General features: G+C 26.1%; 1 protein-coding gene across 1 annotated transcript; it reads right to left on the bottom strand.

Moving 5' to 3' along the window:
• Positions 1-3,018: 3,018 nt before the first annotated feature.
• LOC113389148 (zinc finger protein 501-like) lies at positions 3,019-4,328 on the bottom strand. Its single transcript, XM_026626201.1, has one exon. It carries the CDS (start codon positions 4,248-4,250, stop codon positions 3,096-3,098), a length of 1,155 nt encoding a protein of 384 aa, XP_026481986.1. The 5' UTR covers positions 4,251-4,328; the 3' UTR covers positions 3,019-3,095.
• Positions 4,329-18,949: the final 14,621 nt, after the last annotated feature.

Raw genomic sequence — 18,949 nt, 5'->3', positions numbered from 1 at the left:
GTTGTACTAGAAGTGACCAGATGATTCTGCAGCAAAAAATAACTTTATTTCTTTGGAAAGCTTTAAAGATATCCACAATCTCCTGGATTTGATGAACCAAATCATATCAGAAGTGCTGGAAATTTTTCTGAAGATTTTTCAAGAATTTCTGGAATAAAAGAAGACTTTTTGGTGAATTTTGAAAATGTGGAGAATGTTATTACAAAATCTAAATTACCAAAATTTGATGTATCCTATGATGAATTAATTTGTACCAGAACTATGAGAGATTCTTCTGCAACAAAAGAAAACCTTCTTTCTTTAGAAAATTTTGGAGAAATCCACAAATCTTTAGGAATTTCTGAGCCAAGTTGTACCAGAAGTGAACCAGATTTTTCTGCAAGAAAAAATAACTTAGTTTTTCTGGAAAACTTTGAAGAAATCGACAAGTCTTCTAGAATTGATGATTCGAATTGTACCAGAAGTACCAAAAAATTTTCTGAAGATTTTTCAAGAATTTCTGGAACAAAAGATAACTTTTTGCTGAACTATGAAAATGATAAGGATGGTATAGAAAAATCTAAATTACCAATATTAGATATATCTTCTGATGACTTAATTTGTACCAAAATTACTAAAAATTCTTCTGCGACTTTGCCAACATTTTCTGCAACGAAAGAAAACCCTCTTTCTTTAGAAAACTTTGAAAAAATCCACAAGTTTTCTGGAATTTCTGATTCTAGTTGTACCAGAAGTGAACCAGATGTTTTTGCTACTAAAAAGAACTTTGTTTCTTTGGAAAACTTTGAAGATATCCACAAATCTTTAGGAATTGATAAGCCAAATTGTACCAGAAATACTGGAAATTTTTCTGAAGATTTTTCAACATTTCCAGCAGCAAAAGAGGACTTTTTGGCTTGGTTTTTGGTGGATGATGAAAATGATAAGGATGATATTGAAAAATCCAAATTATTACAATCTGATGTATGTTCTGATGAATTAATTTGTACCAGAACCACCAAAGATTCTTCTGCTATTTTGCCAACATTTTCTTCACCAAAAGAAAACCTTCTTTCTTTGGAAAACTTTGAAGAAATCCACAAATCTTCTGGAATTTATAAATCAAGTTGTATCGAAAATACTAAAGATTCTTCTGCAACAAAAGAGGACTTCTTAGTAAATGATGAAGTTAAAAAATCAAAATTATCACATTCTAATGTATCCTCTGATGAAATAATTTGTAACAGAACTATGAGTGATTCTTCTGCAACAAAAGAAAATCTTCTTTCTTTGGAAAACTTTGAAGAAATCCACAAATCTTCTGGAATTTCTGAGCCAAATTGTACCAGAAATACTAAAGATTTTTGTGCAACAAAAGAGGACTTTTTAGTAAATGATGAAGTTATAAAATCAAAATTATCACAATCTGATGTATCCTCTGATCAATTAATTTGTACCAGAACTATGAGAGATTCTTCTGCAACTTTTTCAACAATTTCTGAAACAAAACCTGATTTTCTGGTAAATGATAAAGATAAGAATGATGATGATGAAAAATCTAGGATTTTGCTTGAAAAATGTCATCAAGTTGTCGAAAGTTTAGATAAAATTATTGACACCATAGATATTTTTGTGCATGAATAAAATAAACCTAGAAACTACAATTATGCATTTTATTTTATTTTTAAATATAGAAATATTTAAAAAAAATTAATAAAATGGCGAAGGACCTTATGCAAAACCAGATTTATCTTATTTACAAGTTTACAAGATATTGAAATAAAATTTAAAAATAATAAATAAATAAGTTGCAGTTTTATCAAATGTTCATGGCAGATGTCAAATTAGAATCCTCTGAAACAAACTAAAAAATTAAAACTCGATAAATTTTAACCAAATAATATGCAAGTTTTATTTTATTTATACAACATTTAATATAATTTATTACATGATTTAATTAAATATTTTATTATCGTTTAGTAAATTTTTGATAAAATATGTTACGTATTTTGTATTAAAAATACAATTGTAAAGAGATTTTTTTAACAAATAATGTCCCACAACAAAAAATAATTTCATATATATATATAAGTCTATGTTAATATATTATCAATTTGCTATAATTATTTTACAACTAAATAAATTAATACGAAATAAATACTTTCATGTATATTTTAACATTTAATAAATATTTATTAAAATATATTCATTTATTAAATATTTATTAAAAAAAAACTCTTTACAATTGTATTTTTTAATATAAAATACGTATATTAATATATTAAATTTGCTAAACGATAATAAAATATTTAATTAAATTACATTAAATGTTGTATGTAATAAAACTTGCATATTATTTTATTAAAATTTATCATTTTTTAATTTGTTTTGGTAGATTCTAATTAGAATCAATGAATATTTGATAAAACTGCAACTTATTCATTTATTTATTTATTATTTAATTTAAAATTAAAATATCATATTCAATTTTAAATAATTAAATATGAAATAAATATTATAAAACATAAATTATGCTGGAAATAAATAATAAAAACAGTAGCTTAACAAGAGATTGTAATAATAAATATAATAAATAAAAATAATTTTAAATATTAATAAATAAATAAATAAAAATATTTCAACAAGTTTCATCAAGCCTTTTGTCTTAGTTATTAGATTCTAAATAGATTCTACAAAAACGAGCTGGAAATCTAAAAATTCTACAATAAGGACAATCTACAATACTTCAAAATAATTTGCAAAATTTTCAGATAATAATCATATTAATTTTATTTAATTTATTATTCGTCGAGCCTTTTGTTGGAAGTCGCTTTAGAAGTTTTACTTCAAAATTTATGTAAAAATTTCAATGTAAAAATGAAAAAAGCCTAAAATAGCATTTATTATTACTTATTACGACTTACTTATGAATAATTAAATGAATAAAATACTTGAAAATTGATTGATATAATATGAAATAATTGTTTTGATTATCAATAAATAAATGCATATTATTTAATGTTTACGGTATATTTCATACTATTTATACATTCTATTATAAGTAAGAATATTTTATAACATGTTTACAAATATTTAAATTCAATTTAACAGATATTTTACTGATTTTTAACACGCTTTCTATTATGACGTGCCATGTGTCTCTTCAAATCGATTGATTGTGTAAATGCTTTACTGCATATTTCACATTTGTAAGGACGCTCTCCTGTATGAATCAGCATGTGATTTTTCAGATTACTCGGATTTCTGAATGTCTTGTTACAAATAGTGCATTTGTGGGGCCGCTCATCACTGTGAATGAGCATGTGTTGTTTCAGATTATTTGATTGTGTGAACGCCTTATTGCATACATTGCATTCATGAGGACGTACTTTATTGTGTACCAGCATGTGACTTTTCAGACTACTTGAATATGTGAATGTCTTATTGCATATTACACATTTATGAGGTTGCTCACTGCTATGAATCATCATGTGTCTCTTCAGATAATTTGAGCTTGCGAATGTCTTATTGCATATACTGCATTCATAGGGCCGCTCATCACTGTGACTAACCATGTGTTGTTTCAGACTAGCTGATTGTTTAAATGTCATCTTGCATATACTGCACCCATGAGGTCGTTCACTACTGTGAACGAGCATGTGACCTTTCAGATGACTTGTAGTTATGAACGTCTTATTGCATGCATTGCACTTATGGGGACGCTCACCAATATGAATGAGCATGTGAGTTGTCAGATTACATTTTAGTGTGAACGTCTTCTTGCATATACTGCACTCATAGGGACGCTCACCAATATGAATGAACAAGTGACTTTTCAGTTGGCTTACATGAAGGAATCGCTTATTGCATGCATTGCACTTATGTGGACGCTCACCAGTGTGAATGGTCATGTGATTTTTCAAAACAAGTGTATCTTTGAAAGTCTTTTGACAGATTTCACATTCGTAAGGACGTTCTTCACTATAGCTAGGCTTGTGGTCGACCATGTGTTTTGTTAGATGATGGGAATCTGTAAACGATTGATTGCAAATGTCGCAATCAAAAGACTCCTGTTTGACTTCATCTTCAATTGTCACCTCGGAATTCATGAATCTTTCTAAACATGCATCATTATCCTCAGAACACGATTCAGATTTAACAATAGCATCAAATTCATCATCATTTTCGCTTTTAATGTCTTCTGCTGAATATTCTGGTGGTTCAATTTTAATTACCTGATCATTTATAGACGTAATTGTTTCGTTTGACATTTTGTAATATTTTCAATGCTTATACTCAATAAATATTTACAAAATTATTCTTACGAAATAATAATCTAATTTAATCAACAATCCTTTAAAATATTACAAATGATTTCAACTAAAATTTAAATCATTATTTGACATATGAAGCATAGAGCAATGCTTTTAGAAAGATGAGACATTTACCAAAGCGCGTTGATATTTAACAAGTGGCGCCCTTTTTCAAATGCATTATGATTCTCTATGTCTGAACTAGCAACAAACGTCTTCATTATTAATTTCAAAATGATTATTACCTAGACAATAAATTAATATTAAATGATTTAGAAGAGAATTTATTAATTCCATGTCCTACATAAGATATTAGCTTTGTTTGTTTATTTCTAACCTAAATCATGTTCAAGAGCTGAAGATGGAACGTACATAGATCCGAAACGTCGACAATAAATAATAATTTTTTGAAAAACTTTTTGGTTTTTTCTTACTATTGGATTCCTTGTTTGAAACTCAACACATATATACAGATCAAAGAGTTAGGACATTTTTACTAGCTAATTAATTTAAAATTGGTTCAGTAGTTTAAGAGCACATTTTGTATAACTACGTGACACACACACACATATATACTAGCAAACCCGACGAACTCCGTTTTGCCACCAGATGGTTTCCTGAGAAAGATGAAGAAATTTTTTGTTTGTTTTATATTTTAAAAGGAAAAATTTGATTTTATTATACAACAGTAATGAATTTATTTCGATTGCAAAAATGAAGTGTTTTTTAGTTGAACTTTTCTAAGTAAATGAAAGTGAATCCGCAAATTATCCGTTTTATTGAAGTGCTCTTTGGTAAACCACATTTTTTGTTTTTTGGTCTGACGTTAACACAAACAAAGCGGATGGTTTTCCAACTCGTGAACAGGCAACGTATAACTGCCCATGTGAAAAACAATGATTTTCTATATAATCTATTTGAAATTTATCCCGCAAACACTAAGCGTTTGGCCTTGCGACTTGTTATTGCGAACGCAAGGCGAACTGGAAATTGCAATCGTTTGAAGTCAAACCGAAGACCAGTCGGAATCATTGGTATGTCACCAAATCGCCAGCAATTTTTGATTGAATGGTGAAATTCAGTGCGTGTACATCGCGGCAAGAATTGCTCGTTGACTTTAATTGCAAGCATAATTGTGATAATTCTCACTAATGTCATTACTCGATTTTTTAATTACGGTGCGTGAAGTTCCAGCAATTTGCATTAAAGCACGATGCCATGCACCACTAATTTTCTTAGCTATAAACCTTGTGGAGCCCGAGACTTTTCCAACGAATGCAAAATTGTCGAAATCGGTTCATGCGTTCTGGAGTTATTTCGTCAGAAAGGAAAACCCGACTTATTTTTATATATATAGATTTTTTTTATTATAATTTACAGATATTTTAATATTTATTAATAATTATTAACAGTTAATTTTAAATAATTAAATATGAAATAAATATTATAAAACATAAATGATGAGAAACTCGATTTGATTCCTTCGAATTCTTAATAGTATTATCGATCCAAGCACGATACTGAAATAAATAAATATTGTTAATAAAAATATAATTATGAATGAATTATTTATATATATATATATATATATATATATATATATTAGAACAAAAGTATTTAAAATTATTTAATAGAATAATAATATTAGAAATTAGAACAAAAATATTTAAAATTATTAAAAAGAATTAATTATTATACATACATCATTTGCAAAATAGTAGAAATTATATTATTCATCATTTTTATTTATTTCTAAATTGAAAATAAAATTATATAACATTATTAATATTATATTAGATTATCAAAACGTTAAAAAATTACGTATATTTTTTATATAATCATTAGCATTTTATCGTAATATTTATTATACACATTTATTAACATTTGTTTTTGTCTTCTTTTTATGATTTAAATTTTCTAATATTATTTAAATCATATTTCGATGTTAAAAAGCACAAGAAATCCTTAATAGAAAAAAATATAATGTTAACTTCGTTTGTCTCTATTAACATACCAAATTTCTAATTACTCGTTTATTGTCTCTAATGACACTCTCTACAATATTCATCCCTGCTATTTTGTTATTATTCATATGTCAAAGCCATCTATATATTGCTAACAATAATAATGATAATATTATTTTGGTTAATAAAAGGTATTTTATTTATATGTTAAATTAATGTTTTTAATAATTTGTTTCGCTTATTTCCCGTAGGGTAAGTTATTGTAATGGGCCGAAAATCGGAATTGAAAATTTTTACATTTCTCGACGTTTTGAAGGTTTCTGAACGTTTTGGCATACCTCAGAAAAAATGGATGTGTGTGTGTGTGTGTGTGTGTGTGTGTGTATGTATGTGTGGATACAAATTTTCGCCCCCGTTTTCGAGCGTACGGATCAACCGAATTGAATGGTTCAAAAAACATTCGATTCCTATTGATAGGGAAAAGAGCTGATTAGTTTTTGGCAAAGGCAGGTCCAGCCGTTTCGGAGATACGGAGCAAAGAGTGCAGAAAATAGAAATCTAATTTTTGAGAGAACGGAGTATCCGATTTGAATGATCTAAAAAACATTCAATTAGTAATGATTGGGAGAAGTGTTTATTAGTTTTTGGCAAAGGCGGGCCCAGCCATTTCGGAGATACGGAGCTAAATATGTAAAAAATGGCAGTTTTTGAGAGAACTAACCGTCCGATTTAAATGATTCAAAAAACTTTCTGCTTGTCTTAACAAAATAATTGATTTTGGAAAAAAAATTTTTGTTCGATTTTTTTTTTTTTTTTTTTTTAGTTTTTTGTTGAAACAAATAATTTCAACTTTGCAATTCAGTTTATATAATTCTTATAAATATTAGACAATGTTACAATATTTATAATAATCTATTTGAAAACATTCAGTATTCCTCGAACATTTTGTTACGGTACGGGAAGTTCCAGCAATTTGCCTTAAGGCACGATGCCACCCACCCCACTAGTTTTAATTTTAATTTAATTTAAATTTTTTAACACGTTCACGGACAGAAGTAATTTCAACAATATACCAAAATTGACAGTAATATCTTAAATTAGTTGTAATATCCTAAATTTGGTTAAAGGGTAGTCAGATTATCATTAGATGAATGCTATAGCTATATATTTATTATACAAATTACCTTTTATTATTCTTTGTTTTTGTCTTATTTTTTACGATTTAAATTTTCTAATATTATCAATATTATAATTATTAATTAATACAATTTTTGGTACCAAAGATACAAAAAGTCTATAAGATACAAATTAAAAAAGATATTATTAATAAGAGTCTATTTGGGACCATCATTGGTAATTTCTATCTTGAACAATTATTTTCAAGGTTTTGACTTAGTTAATTTGACTTGACTTATTTAATTTTAATTGATTTAAATAATACTAATTTGCATTATACAAATTTGCTAGACATGATCTTATAATATTTATAAATTTTTAACTTCCCGTGTGGCAAATTATAGTAATCGCAAAAAAATCGAAAAAATGAAAATTTTTATATATCTTTACGTTTCAAAGGTTTTTGAACATTTTGGGATACCTTAGAAACAATGGATGTATGTGTGTGTGTGTGTGTATGTGTGTGTGTGTATGTGTGTGTATGTATGTACGTGTGTGTATGTATGTGCGGATACAAATTTTCGTCGATGATTTCGGGAACACGGATCAACCGATTTGAATAATTCAAAAAACATTCGATTCGTATTGATAAGGAGACGTGCTGATTAGTTTTTGGCGAAGGCAGGTCTAGCCGTTCCGAAGATACGGGGCAAAAAGTGCCGAAAACGGTAACTCAGTTTTTAAGAGAACGGATCGTCCGATTTAAATAATTCAAAAAGCATTTCACTTGTATTGACACGATGAAGAATCGATAAATTTTTATAAAGGTAGGTCTAGCGGTTTCGGAGATATGGAGGAAAAAGTAAAAACATTAGCCATTTGGCGGTCAAAAATGATAATTAGACATATGCACATCAAATTATCAGATATTTTATAGAGATTTTAACAATAAGTATACATTTTGTTAACATTCCTATGGGTTCCGTACCAATTCTTATGCGTTAGACAGCGACGCGGCGCTTACGCGCTTTATATTTTGTCCCTATGCAGTTAAATCAGTACGATTGCTTTGAAAAAAAAGTTCAGATCTTCCACAATATGTCAAAATAAAGAAATTTTTTTTTTAAAAATTTTTTTTTTTCAAAAAAAAGTAATTTTTTGTCCATATATATAGTTTTTCAAAAATCTTATTTTTTCGAAGTAATTTTTTTTCAAAAATGTTAATCGTTTTTAAAAAAAAATAATAATTTTTGGTACGGGAAGTTCCAGCAATTTGCCTCAAGGCACGATGCCTTAATTGCCTTAAGACAGAATTCCACTTACAGCTAGTTTATTTTTTAAACGAATTGACTGCTAATATTTGCCAAAATATGGGACGTCTAAGTACATTTATTTACGTTTTCTGTTGATGACTTCTTTAGCAATCGTCAATATGTTTTATGAATAATATTGTATATATATACATATACATATATATATATATATATATACATATATATATAAATAAATAATTAAATAGATATTTACATAATCAACTCTAGTATTTACTGCTGGTGTATTAACCCTTGCACATCCCTCTCCATATGAAACAATTCCTTGCAAAGTCGGGACGCCATTTACATTGAAAAACAAAGGACCACCGGAATCACCCTGAAAATAATTTATGAAAAAAATTATATATATATATATATGTGATATTGAAAAATAATACATTAAAATTACAAAATTGTAAAACAAGCAGATGTATTTTAAAAAATATTAAAACTTTCTTAGTTTCTTTAATTAATGTTACATATTAATGTCATTGTAAATATCTGGAAAATTTGTTAGAAGACTCTTTTATTTTAGTATTTTCTGTCATAATAGACATATTGAGGAATAATATATTAAAATTACAATATTCTGGAACAAGCAGAACTATTTTTAAAAATTCAAAACATTCTGCTGCATACATCAAGAATAACCATTTTGTTGTCAATATAACCTAGTCGTAATATTGTAAATATCTGGAAAATTTGTTAGGAGAGACAATGATTTTAGTATTTAATGTCATAATAGACATATTGAGGAATAACATATTGATATTACAATGTTCTACAACGAGCAAAAGTATTTTTAAAAAATTAAAACTTTCTTCGGAATGTTTTAAGAATGACCTCTTTTTCTCACTATATATAACGTTTTTACGAAGGCCTGAATTTAACATAATCGTATTATTGTAAATATCTGGAAAATTTATTAGAAAACTTTTTGATTTTAGTATTTCGAATCTTAATAGACATATTGAAGAATAACATATTAAAATTACAATATTAGAGAACTAGCAAAACTATTTTAAAAAAAATTAAAGCTTTCTATGACATACATTAAGTATAACCTTTTCCTCTGACCATCTATAACGCTTTTATAAGGAGTTGTTAATGCAACATAATCGTATTATTGTAAATATCTGGAATATTTGTTAGAAAACTCATCGATTTTAGTATTTGCTGTCATAATAGACATATTGAAGAATAACATACTGAAATAACAATATTCTAGAACAAGCAAAACTATTTAAAAAAAATAAAACTTTCTTAGTCTCTTTACAAATTACAACACTGTAGTTAATATTACTTACTTATGTTATTGTAAATATCTGAAAAAAATGTAAGAAGACTCATCAAATTTAGTATTTGGTGTCATAATAGACGTATTGCAGAATATAATATTAAAATTACAATATCCTGGAATGACCATAACTATTTTTAAAAAAATTTCAAACTTTCTTCGCCTTGCATAAAGAATAACCTTTAATCTTTCAATCCATCTATAACGCTTTTATTAGGAGTTGTTTATGTAACATATATGTATTATTGTAGATATCTAAAATATTTGTTAGAAGACTTATTGATTTTATCATTTGGTATCATAATAGACATATTGAAGAATGACATATTAAAATTACAATATTCGGAAATGAACGAAACTATTTTTAAAAAATTAAAACTTTCCTAGTCTCTTGCAACTTTCTTTGTAAATAACGTTACCTACTCAAGTTATTGTAAATATCTGAAAAATTTGTTAGAAGACTCTTTGATTTTAGTATTTGGTGTCATAATAGACATATTGAGGAATAACATATTAAAATTACAATATTCTAAAACGAACAAAACTATTTGAAAAAAAATTAAAACTTTCTACAGCATGCACCAAGAATATCCATTTTGGTGTCAATGTAACCTACTCGTATTATTATAAATATCTGGAAAATTTGTTAGGAGACTTATCGATTTTAGTATTTGGTGTCATAATAGACACATTGGGAACTAACATATTAAAATTACAATGCAGTGGAAAAAGTAGAACTATTTTTAAAAAAATTAAAACTTGCAAAGTCGGGACGCCATTTACATTGAAAAACAGAGGACTACCAGAATCACCCTGAAAATAATTTATAAAAATTATATAAGGATATATATATATATATATATATATGCGTATGTGTGTGTTAACTTCGTCCTCTCTAATCACTCGTTTATTGTCTCTAATGACACTTTCCACAATATTCATCTCTATATGTCTCACACACATAAATGTGTGTTCTTTTGTTTTGTTATTCTATTCATATGCCATGCTATTTACTTCAACATATAAATAATTAATATCATTATTATTACCAGACAAGCATCCTTTCCTCCTTTCTCTTCCATAGTGCACAATTGTCCATCAATCAAATCGTCTACGAAAACTAAATCTCGACAAGTTTCTAAGGAAATCAAGGGCAGAGTCACTTTCCGCAGAAAATTCCGCATAGCTAAATAAAAAAATAATATATATATATATATATATATATATATATATAAATAAATATCTTGAAAAAAATATAAATATAAATATCTTAAAAATAAATATAAATATCTATATAAATATCTTAAAAATAAATATAAATATCTTGATTGATTTTTCATATTGATTATACGTTTCGACACTTGATGTGCGTCATCATTCAGCAAATCAAATTAGGCCTCATAGGAGGATGCTTTTATAGGGATAACGCGTTAATGGCAAAGAAATATTAAAAAATCTCAAGAAAATTGTATGAACACACTTAACGATTTATATATCATTTTATTCGTAATTTTATTCTGCATCTTTTGCCAAAACAAAGTTTTTTCATAATTTTTACGGTTTGGCTTGTAGAGGGCGAACTGGGTGAAAATTCAATTGTGAAATGCAAGTAGTAGTGAAAATCTTGCATTTTTGTAAGAAAACCCATTAGTTTTAGTATTTACTATAATAGTAGATACAATAAAGAATATTATATCCAAATTACAGCATTCTAGTACTAGCAAAATAATTTTAAAAAAATTGACAAATATGATTGTCAATTTAACCACAGATATTTGTGTAATTTTAGCAAAATAATATTAATTTCTGATATTTTTTTGAAGAAAACCCATCAATTTTAGTATTTGTTTTTATAGTAAATACATTGAAGAATATTGTATCCGAATTACAACATTCTAGTATAAACAGAATAATTTAGAAAAATTTGCAAAGTTGATCGTTCATTTAACCCCAAAGCTAATTGGCCATTAAACTTCAAACATTTGTGCACTTTATACAAAAAATTGTGAAAATCTTGCATTTTTTGTAACAAAACCTATTGGTTTTAGTATTTACTATAATAGTAGGTCCATTAGAGAATATTATATCCAAAATACAGCATTCTAGTACTAGCAAAATAATTTTAAAAAAATTGACAAATATAATTATCAATTTAACCACAGATATTTGTGTACTTTTAGCAAAAAATATTAATTTCTGATATTTTTTCGAAGAAAACCCATCAATTTTAGTATTTGTTTTTATAGTAAATACATTAAGGAATATTGTATCCAAATTACAACATTCTAATATAAACAGAATAATTTAGAAAAATATGCAAAGTTGATTGTTCATTTAACTCGCCATTTGTCGATTTAACGGTTAGGTTCCAGCAACTATCCACACTATTCGATATTTTCGTAAAGAAAACATATAAAGTATTATATATCATTAGAAAGGTCTCAAAATTCTTAGTTTTTCTCCCATATATTGCAAATTTGTATTTTGTACGGTTTGGCCTATAGGCGAGTTGCCATAGTAAAATTCATCATGATCATGATCGAAACTGAAGTCAACTTGAACTGTGTGTGTGGGAGTGTATATGTGTTTCATCTATATTAAAATATTATATGTGTATGAGTTGAATACAAAAAATAATTTAGTTGTCATTAATGAATTTATGTCATTGATTTATTTATTAATAATTGGTTTTGTATCATTTTTCATAGAGAGTCTTTTTGATAATGTAATTTTTGACCCATTGATAATTGGTTCAAATTTATTAACATACACATTTTTTTATTTTTATATGTATTTATACAAATTTTATATATTTTTAGGAAATTTATAAAACCAGATGTATTTTGTGCTTCCATTGGAAACTAGTTTTTGTTCTTTTCTGGAAAAATTGGTCAATCTACCCAAGAAGTAAAAAATTGCAAGAAAACTAGAGGTAAGAAGTTATATATAATATATATATATATATTGGATATTTATATATATATACGAGTATATATATATATATTAGGGTGGTCCTTAAAATGGTCATTTTCGAATTTCCTTGCTCCCAGGGGCTCAAATGGTTCCAAATAGATAAAAAACAATTCTCTGAAAGTTTTAGCTCTTAATATTAACGTTTAGATAGAGCGCAATCCAATCAAAGTTTGTATGGAAAAAGCATGGAAAAAAATTTTAAAATTAAAAAAAAATGTTTTAGGTGTAACTTAGCGACAAATGAATGAGTTTTATTCATTCATTTGTTCGCAAAATTACATCTAAAAAACATTTTTAAAATTTTTAAAATTTTTTTCATGCTATTTCTATACAAAACTTTGATTAAATTGCGCTCTATCTAAACGTTAATATTAAGAGCTAAAACTTTCAGAGAATTGTTTTTTATCTATTTGGAACCATTTGAGCCCCTGGGAGCAAGGAAATTCGAAAATGACCATTTTAAGGACCACCCTAATATATATATATATATATTCAAGACTATTCAAATATATATATATATATATATATATATATATATATAAATATAATTATTTACCTAATTCTGTCCGATATTGCACATTAGTAGCTCCCCAACCGATGACTACAATCATATCATTTAATTCTGATATATCGAGTCCCTGATTTTCTTCAAAAGATCCCATTTTTATTATGCCGATTCGATTGCTCAATGTAAAATTGTAGTACAACTGAAAAAAAATTATATGTATATATATATATATATATATATCTATGAGTAGAACTATTTTTAAAATAATTAAAAGTTTCTACGGCATGCATTAAGAATAACCATTTTCTTGTTAATGTAATCTAATGAGATTATTGTAAATATCTGGAAAACTTGTTAGAAGACTCATCGATTTTAGTATTTGGTGTCATAATAGACATATTAGAGAATAACATATTGAAATTACAATATTCTGGAACGACCCAAAATATTAAAAAAAACTTTCTTACACTCTACAAATTACAACTTTTTTTGTAGTTAATGTTACCTACTCATGTTTTTGCAAATATCTGGAAAATTTGTTAGGTGACTCATCAAATTAAGTATTTCGTATCATAAAAGACATATTGAAGAATGACATATTAAAATTACAATACCCTAGCACAACCAGAGCTATTTAAAAAAGAATTAAAACTTTCTTCGGCATACATTATGAATAACCATTTTGTTACTGATGTAACCTACTCGTATTATTGTAAATATCTGGAAAATTTGTTAGAAGACTCATCGATTTTAGTATTTCGTGTCTTAATAGACATATTGAGGAATATCATATTGAAATTACAATTTACCAGAAAGACCAGAACTATTTAAAAAAAAAACTTTCTCTGCCATACATTAACACCTCTTTCTTCTGATATTCTATAACGCTTTTATGAGGAGTTGTTAATGTAACATTATCGTATTATTGTAAATATCTGAAAAATTTGTTAGAAGACTTATAAAATTAAGTATTTACCGTCATAATAAACATATTGAAGAATAACATATTAAAGTTACAATATTCTAGAACGACCAAAACTATTTTTAAAAAATTAAAACTTTCTTAGTCTCTTTACAAATTACAACTTTCTTTGTAGTTAATGTTACCTACTCATGTTATTGTAAATATCTGGAAAATTTGTTACAAGACTTATTGATTTTAGTATTTAGTGTCATAATAGTCATATTGAAGAATAACATATTGAAATTACAATATTCTGAAACAAGCAGAACTATTTTTAAAAAAATTAAAACTTTCTTCGGCTTGCATTAAGATCTCTTTCCTCTGACCATCCTTAACGTTTTTATGAGGAGTTGTTTATGTAACATAATCGTATTATTGTGAATATCTGAAATATTTGTTAGACAACTCATAGATTTTAGTATTTGGTGCCATAATAGACATGTTGAGGAATAATATATTAAAATTACAATATCCTAAACCGAGCAAAACTATTTTTAAAAAATTAAAACTTTCCAAGGCATACATTAAGAATAATCTTTTCCTCTGACCATTTATAACGTTTTTATAAAGAGTTGTTAATGTAACCTACTGGTATTATTGTAAATATCTGGAAAATTTGTTAGAAGACTCATCGATTTTAGTCTTTGGTGTCATATTAGACATATTGAAGAATAACATATTAAAATTACAATATTCTGGAACGACCAGAACTATTTTTTAAAAAAATTAAAACTTGCTTAGTCTCTACAAATTACAACTTTCTTAGTAGTTAACGTAACCTGCTCATGTTATTGTAAATATCTGGAAAATTTGTTAGAAAACTATTTGATTTTAGTATTTCGAATCATAATAGAAATATTGAAGAATAATATATTAAAATTACAATATTTTGGAACAACCAGAACTATTTTAAAAAAAATTAAAACTTTCCTCGGCATACATTTTTCTCTCACTATGTATAAAGTTATTATGAAGAGTTGGGAATGTAACTTAATCGTATTATTGTAAATATCTGGAATATTTGTTAGAAGACTCTTTGATTTTAGTATTTTCTGTCATAATAGATATATTGAAGAATAACATACTAAAATTACAATATCCTGAAACAACCAGAACTATTTTTAAAAAAATACTAAAAACCCAGATTACATACTGAAACATTTGTTAGAAGATTCATCGAATTTAGTATTCGGTATCACTATAGACAATTATTATTATTATTATTATTATTACCTGTATCAATCCGATATCATGATGTGAAGTCCTAATATTATATCGATGATGCATGTAAAAATTTTTAACATCCATTTCGGATCCTTGTGTGGTCCATCTTACTGAAACATCAGTTTCACCAGCCAGACATGTCAATTGGTTTGGACTATTTTAAAAAATAAAATTAAAAAAAAATTATTATATAAAAACATGGATAATATACAAGCTTATATGTCTCTATTTATATTTTCACAATCAACTCTATAAATATTACTTTATTATTAAACATTACATCAAACTACCAATGACTGTTTTGCATGAGTTAAAAATTTCGATGACTTGAAATACACTGAGACATGGTTTCTTCAGCAAAGTTTCTCATAATGACAAATAGATCTCCTTTTAAAATTTTGATATTTTTTATATTATTAATTATAACTTACTAAAGGCCTTCAAGGCAATGTGCAGCCGTCAAGACCCAATTTTTTGCAACTATGGAACCGCCACAAATGTGCTGATAGTAACGTCTTACAGAAACCTAAAACATATAAATAAATTAATATATATATATATATATATATATATATATATATTATACATAGTTATTCGACAAAATGTCCCTTTGATCGATACCAAATTTAGATTCTGAATTTAAATAAAATAAATAAAAAATAATATAACCTAGAAAATGTTTTATAAATACCAATGAGTATATAATTATAAAAATGAGATCTTTCAGAGCACCGTGTTTAAGAAAAATATGATTTGCAAAAAGAGTGCTACAACGCCAAAAAGAGCATTTTGATATTAACATTTCAAAAAAGTTGATATTGTTGAGTTTGTAGTAACACTTGCAGCCCTATTACATGATTTTACTGAATTGCAAATTTATAGCTATTTTTGTAAGAAGCATGTGTGATTTTATATTGATATAATCTAGTACACATATTAAGAAATAACATACTAAAATTTTGTAACTCTAGTATAACGTTTTATATTTTTAAATATTTTTCAAAATACTCATCAAACCGTGTACTTGCAACTATTGCAAGAGTGCATTTGTTTACAAAATTGCACATTTATAGCTTTTTTTTGTTAGAAACATATTTGATTTTATATCTTTATAATTGAGTACATATATTAGGTAATAACATACTAAAATTTTATAGCTCTAGTATAATATTGTATATTTTTAAAACATTTCTCAAAAGTACTTCTCATATTACATCCAACCATCGATTCGCAACTGATAAAAGTAGAGTATGCAAGTGTGCATTGCAATTTTTTAGTTTCTTCTGTTAGAAACATATTATAAATATATATATATATATATATATATATATATATATATGATTAATATTTTAATTTTTATTAATATTTTACTATATACAACGAACGGAAAATCAGTGATGTCCGCAACAGTTCCTCCGACTATAAAAGGTCTCCTTTTATCCATACGAAATTTGTCGACATGACCTTGTTCTTGGACACTTTTAACACTTTTTTCACTATTACATATTGCTAAAATAAAAATTAAAAGGAACATAAAACACCCCAAAAGCTTAGACATTCGGATAAATCACTTGCAATGGAAAACAATTATTTTTTTGACACGAAAAACAAAATTTCGTTACGTGATGACACTTGATGGATAACAGATTTTTTTGAGTTGTGTAATTTATTTAAGTTTATTTTTAGGTTTTATTTATTTAGACAAAATGCCATTGAAGGCCTTTAGTAAGTCATCAATAATAATAATAATATGATTAAAAATATCAGAATTTTAAAAATAAATCTATTAGCTATCATAAGAAACTTTGCTGAAAAAACCATTTGCTGAAGTGAATTTCAAGCCACTCTTTTAATCTTGATGAAATGTTTAATTATAAAGTAATACTTACAGAGTTGATTGCTAAAATATTACAGACTTATAAGCTTGTATATTATCTACTAAATCTTACATTTACTAAATGTATTAACATACTGTATTTTTTTTTTTTTGGGTAATCACCGGAATAAGTAGTATACGAATAAAGTCACTAACAAACAGATACAATACGAGCAAATCAAAAATATAATTAAGTACAGCACAAAATTTACAATTGGTATCATTATTTATAAAATTTAGTAATTTTTTTAAATTTGCAAAATTGACAAAATGTCAAAATTTACAAAAATCGTAGAAAAATTTAAATATTTTACTAATAAACTTTTCCAACTTTTAATAAAATTTATATTTTACAAATTGCACCTTTATTACTTACACTTATGTGAAATAGTACATTTTTTTTATTAATTTCGGTTTATTTATGTTTGAAAAAAAGACTAGGTGTAAGTGGAATTTTGCTTTGAGGCAAGTTGCATGAACTTTTATATAATCGATTTTATCAATAAGAATTTAGATTTATATTTATATTTTTATATAAAAACTTTACTTTAAAAAACCACTACCTGCTTCTGTTTTTTGTCCTAATGTATTTTATTTTTCTAATTACATATTTATTATATTACATTAATATCTATATGACTATTGATATCTATATAATTTTTTAAATAATTTTCTAACAAATTTTATTTAAAAAAATTATTTATCTATTACATATTTATCATATTACATTAATGTCTTTTTTGGATCAATTTGATAATTTTTTTTATAAATGCAGGATTGAAAAATACGTGTTACCCTAAATTTTCACCATTCTATCCATTCGCTTTTTTTAAATTCATTTTTATTGGAACAATTTCATTTTTTATTTTGGAACAATTTTACCTATTTTTTTATAATATATGTAATAATTTATGATCTAATCAGGTTTTTCATTTGTTTTATTTACCCTTAACACTTTCCTCAGGGTAAGTTATAGTCGCAAAAAAATCTAAAATGAGAATTTTTGGATATCTTTACGTTTCAGAGGTTTCTGAACATTTTGGCATACATTAGAAAAAATGGATGTATGTGTACGTGTGTGTACAAATTTTCATTTCTACTCAGCTCAAAATTTCCAAAATATTTTAAAGTACAAAAAATGATCAAATTTTTTAAAAAAGTCCATTTTTTTTCAAAAAGTAAGATCCTCAAAAATCTATTCTAAAAAAATTAAATCTTTTTTAAAAAATGTAATATTTGATACAGGAAGTTCCAGCAATTTGCCTTACGGCTCGATGCCATGCATCACTAGTTTCTAATTTTTTGGGTCGATTCATTTTTTTAATAATATTGCATGCAACCCTAAATTTTCAGCTTCCTACCAAAAGTCGATAATCCAACAGTAGTCCAATCAGTTTTAACCCTAAACTAGCTGTAAGTGGA

Source organism: Ctenocephalides felis, unplaced genomic scaffold (genome assembly GCF_003426905.1).
Source record: "Ctenocephalides felis isolate EL2017-DRISC unplaced genomic scaffold, ASM342690v1 CF-g0.4_SCAFFOLD_03573, whole genome shotgun sequence".
NCBI lineage: Eukaryota > Metazoa > Arthropoda > Insecta > Siphonaptera > Pulicidae > Ctenocephalides > Ctenocephalides felis.
Note: the sequence above shows the minus strand (reverse complement) of the source record. Positions and strands in the feature narration are given on the sequence as shown.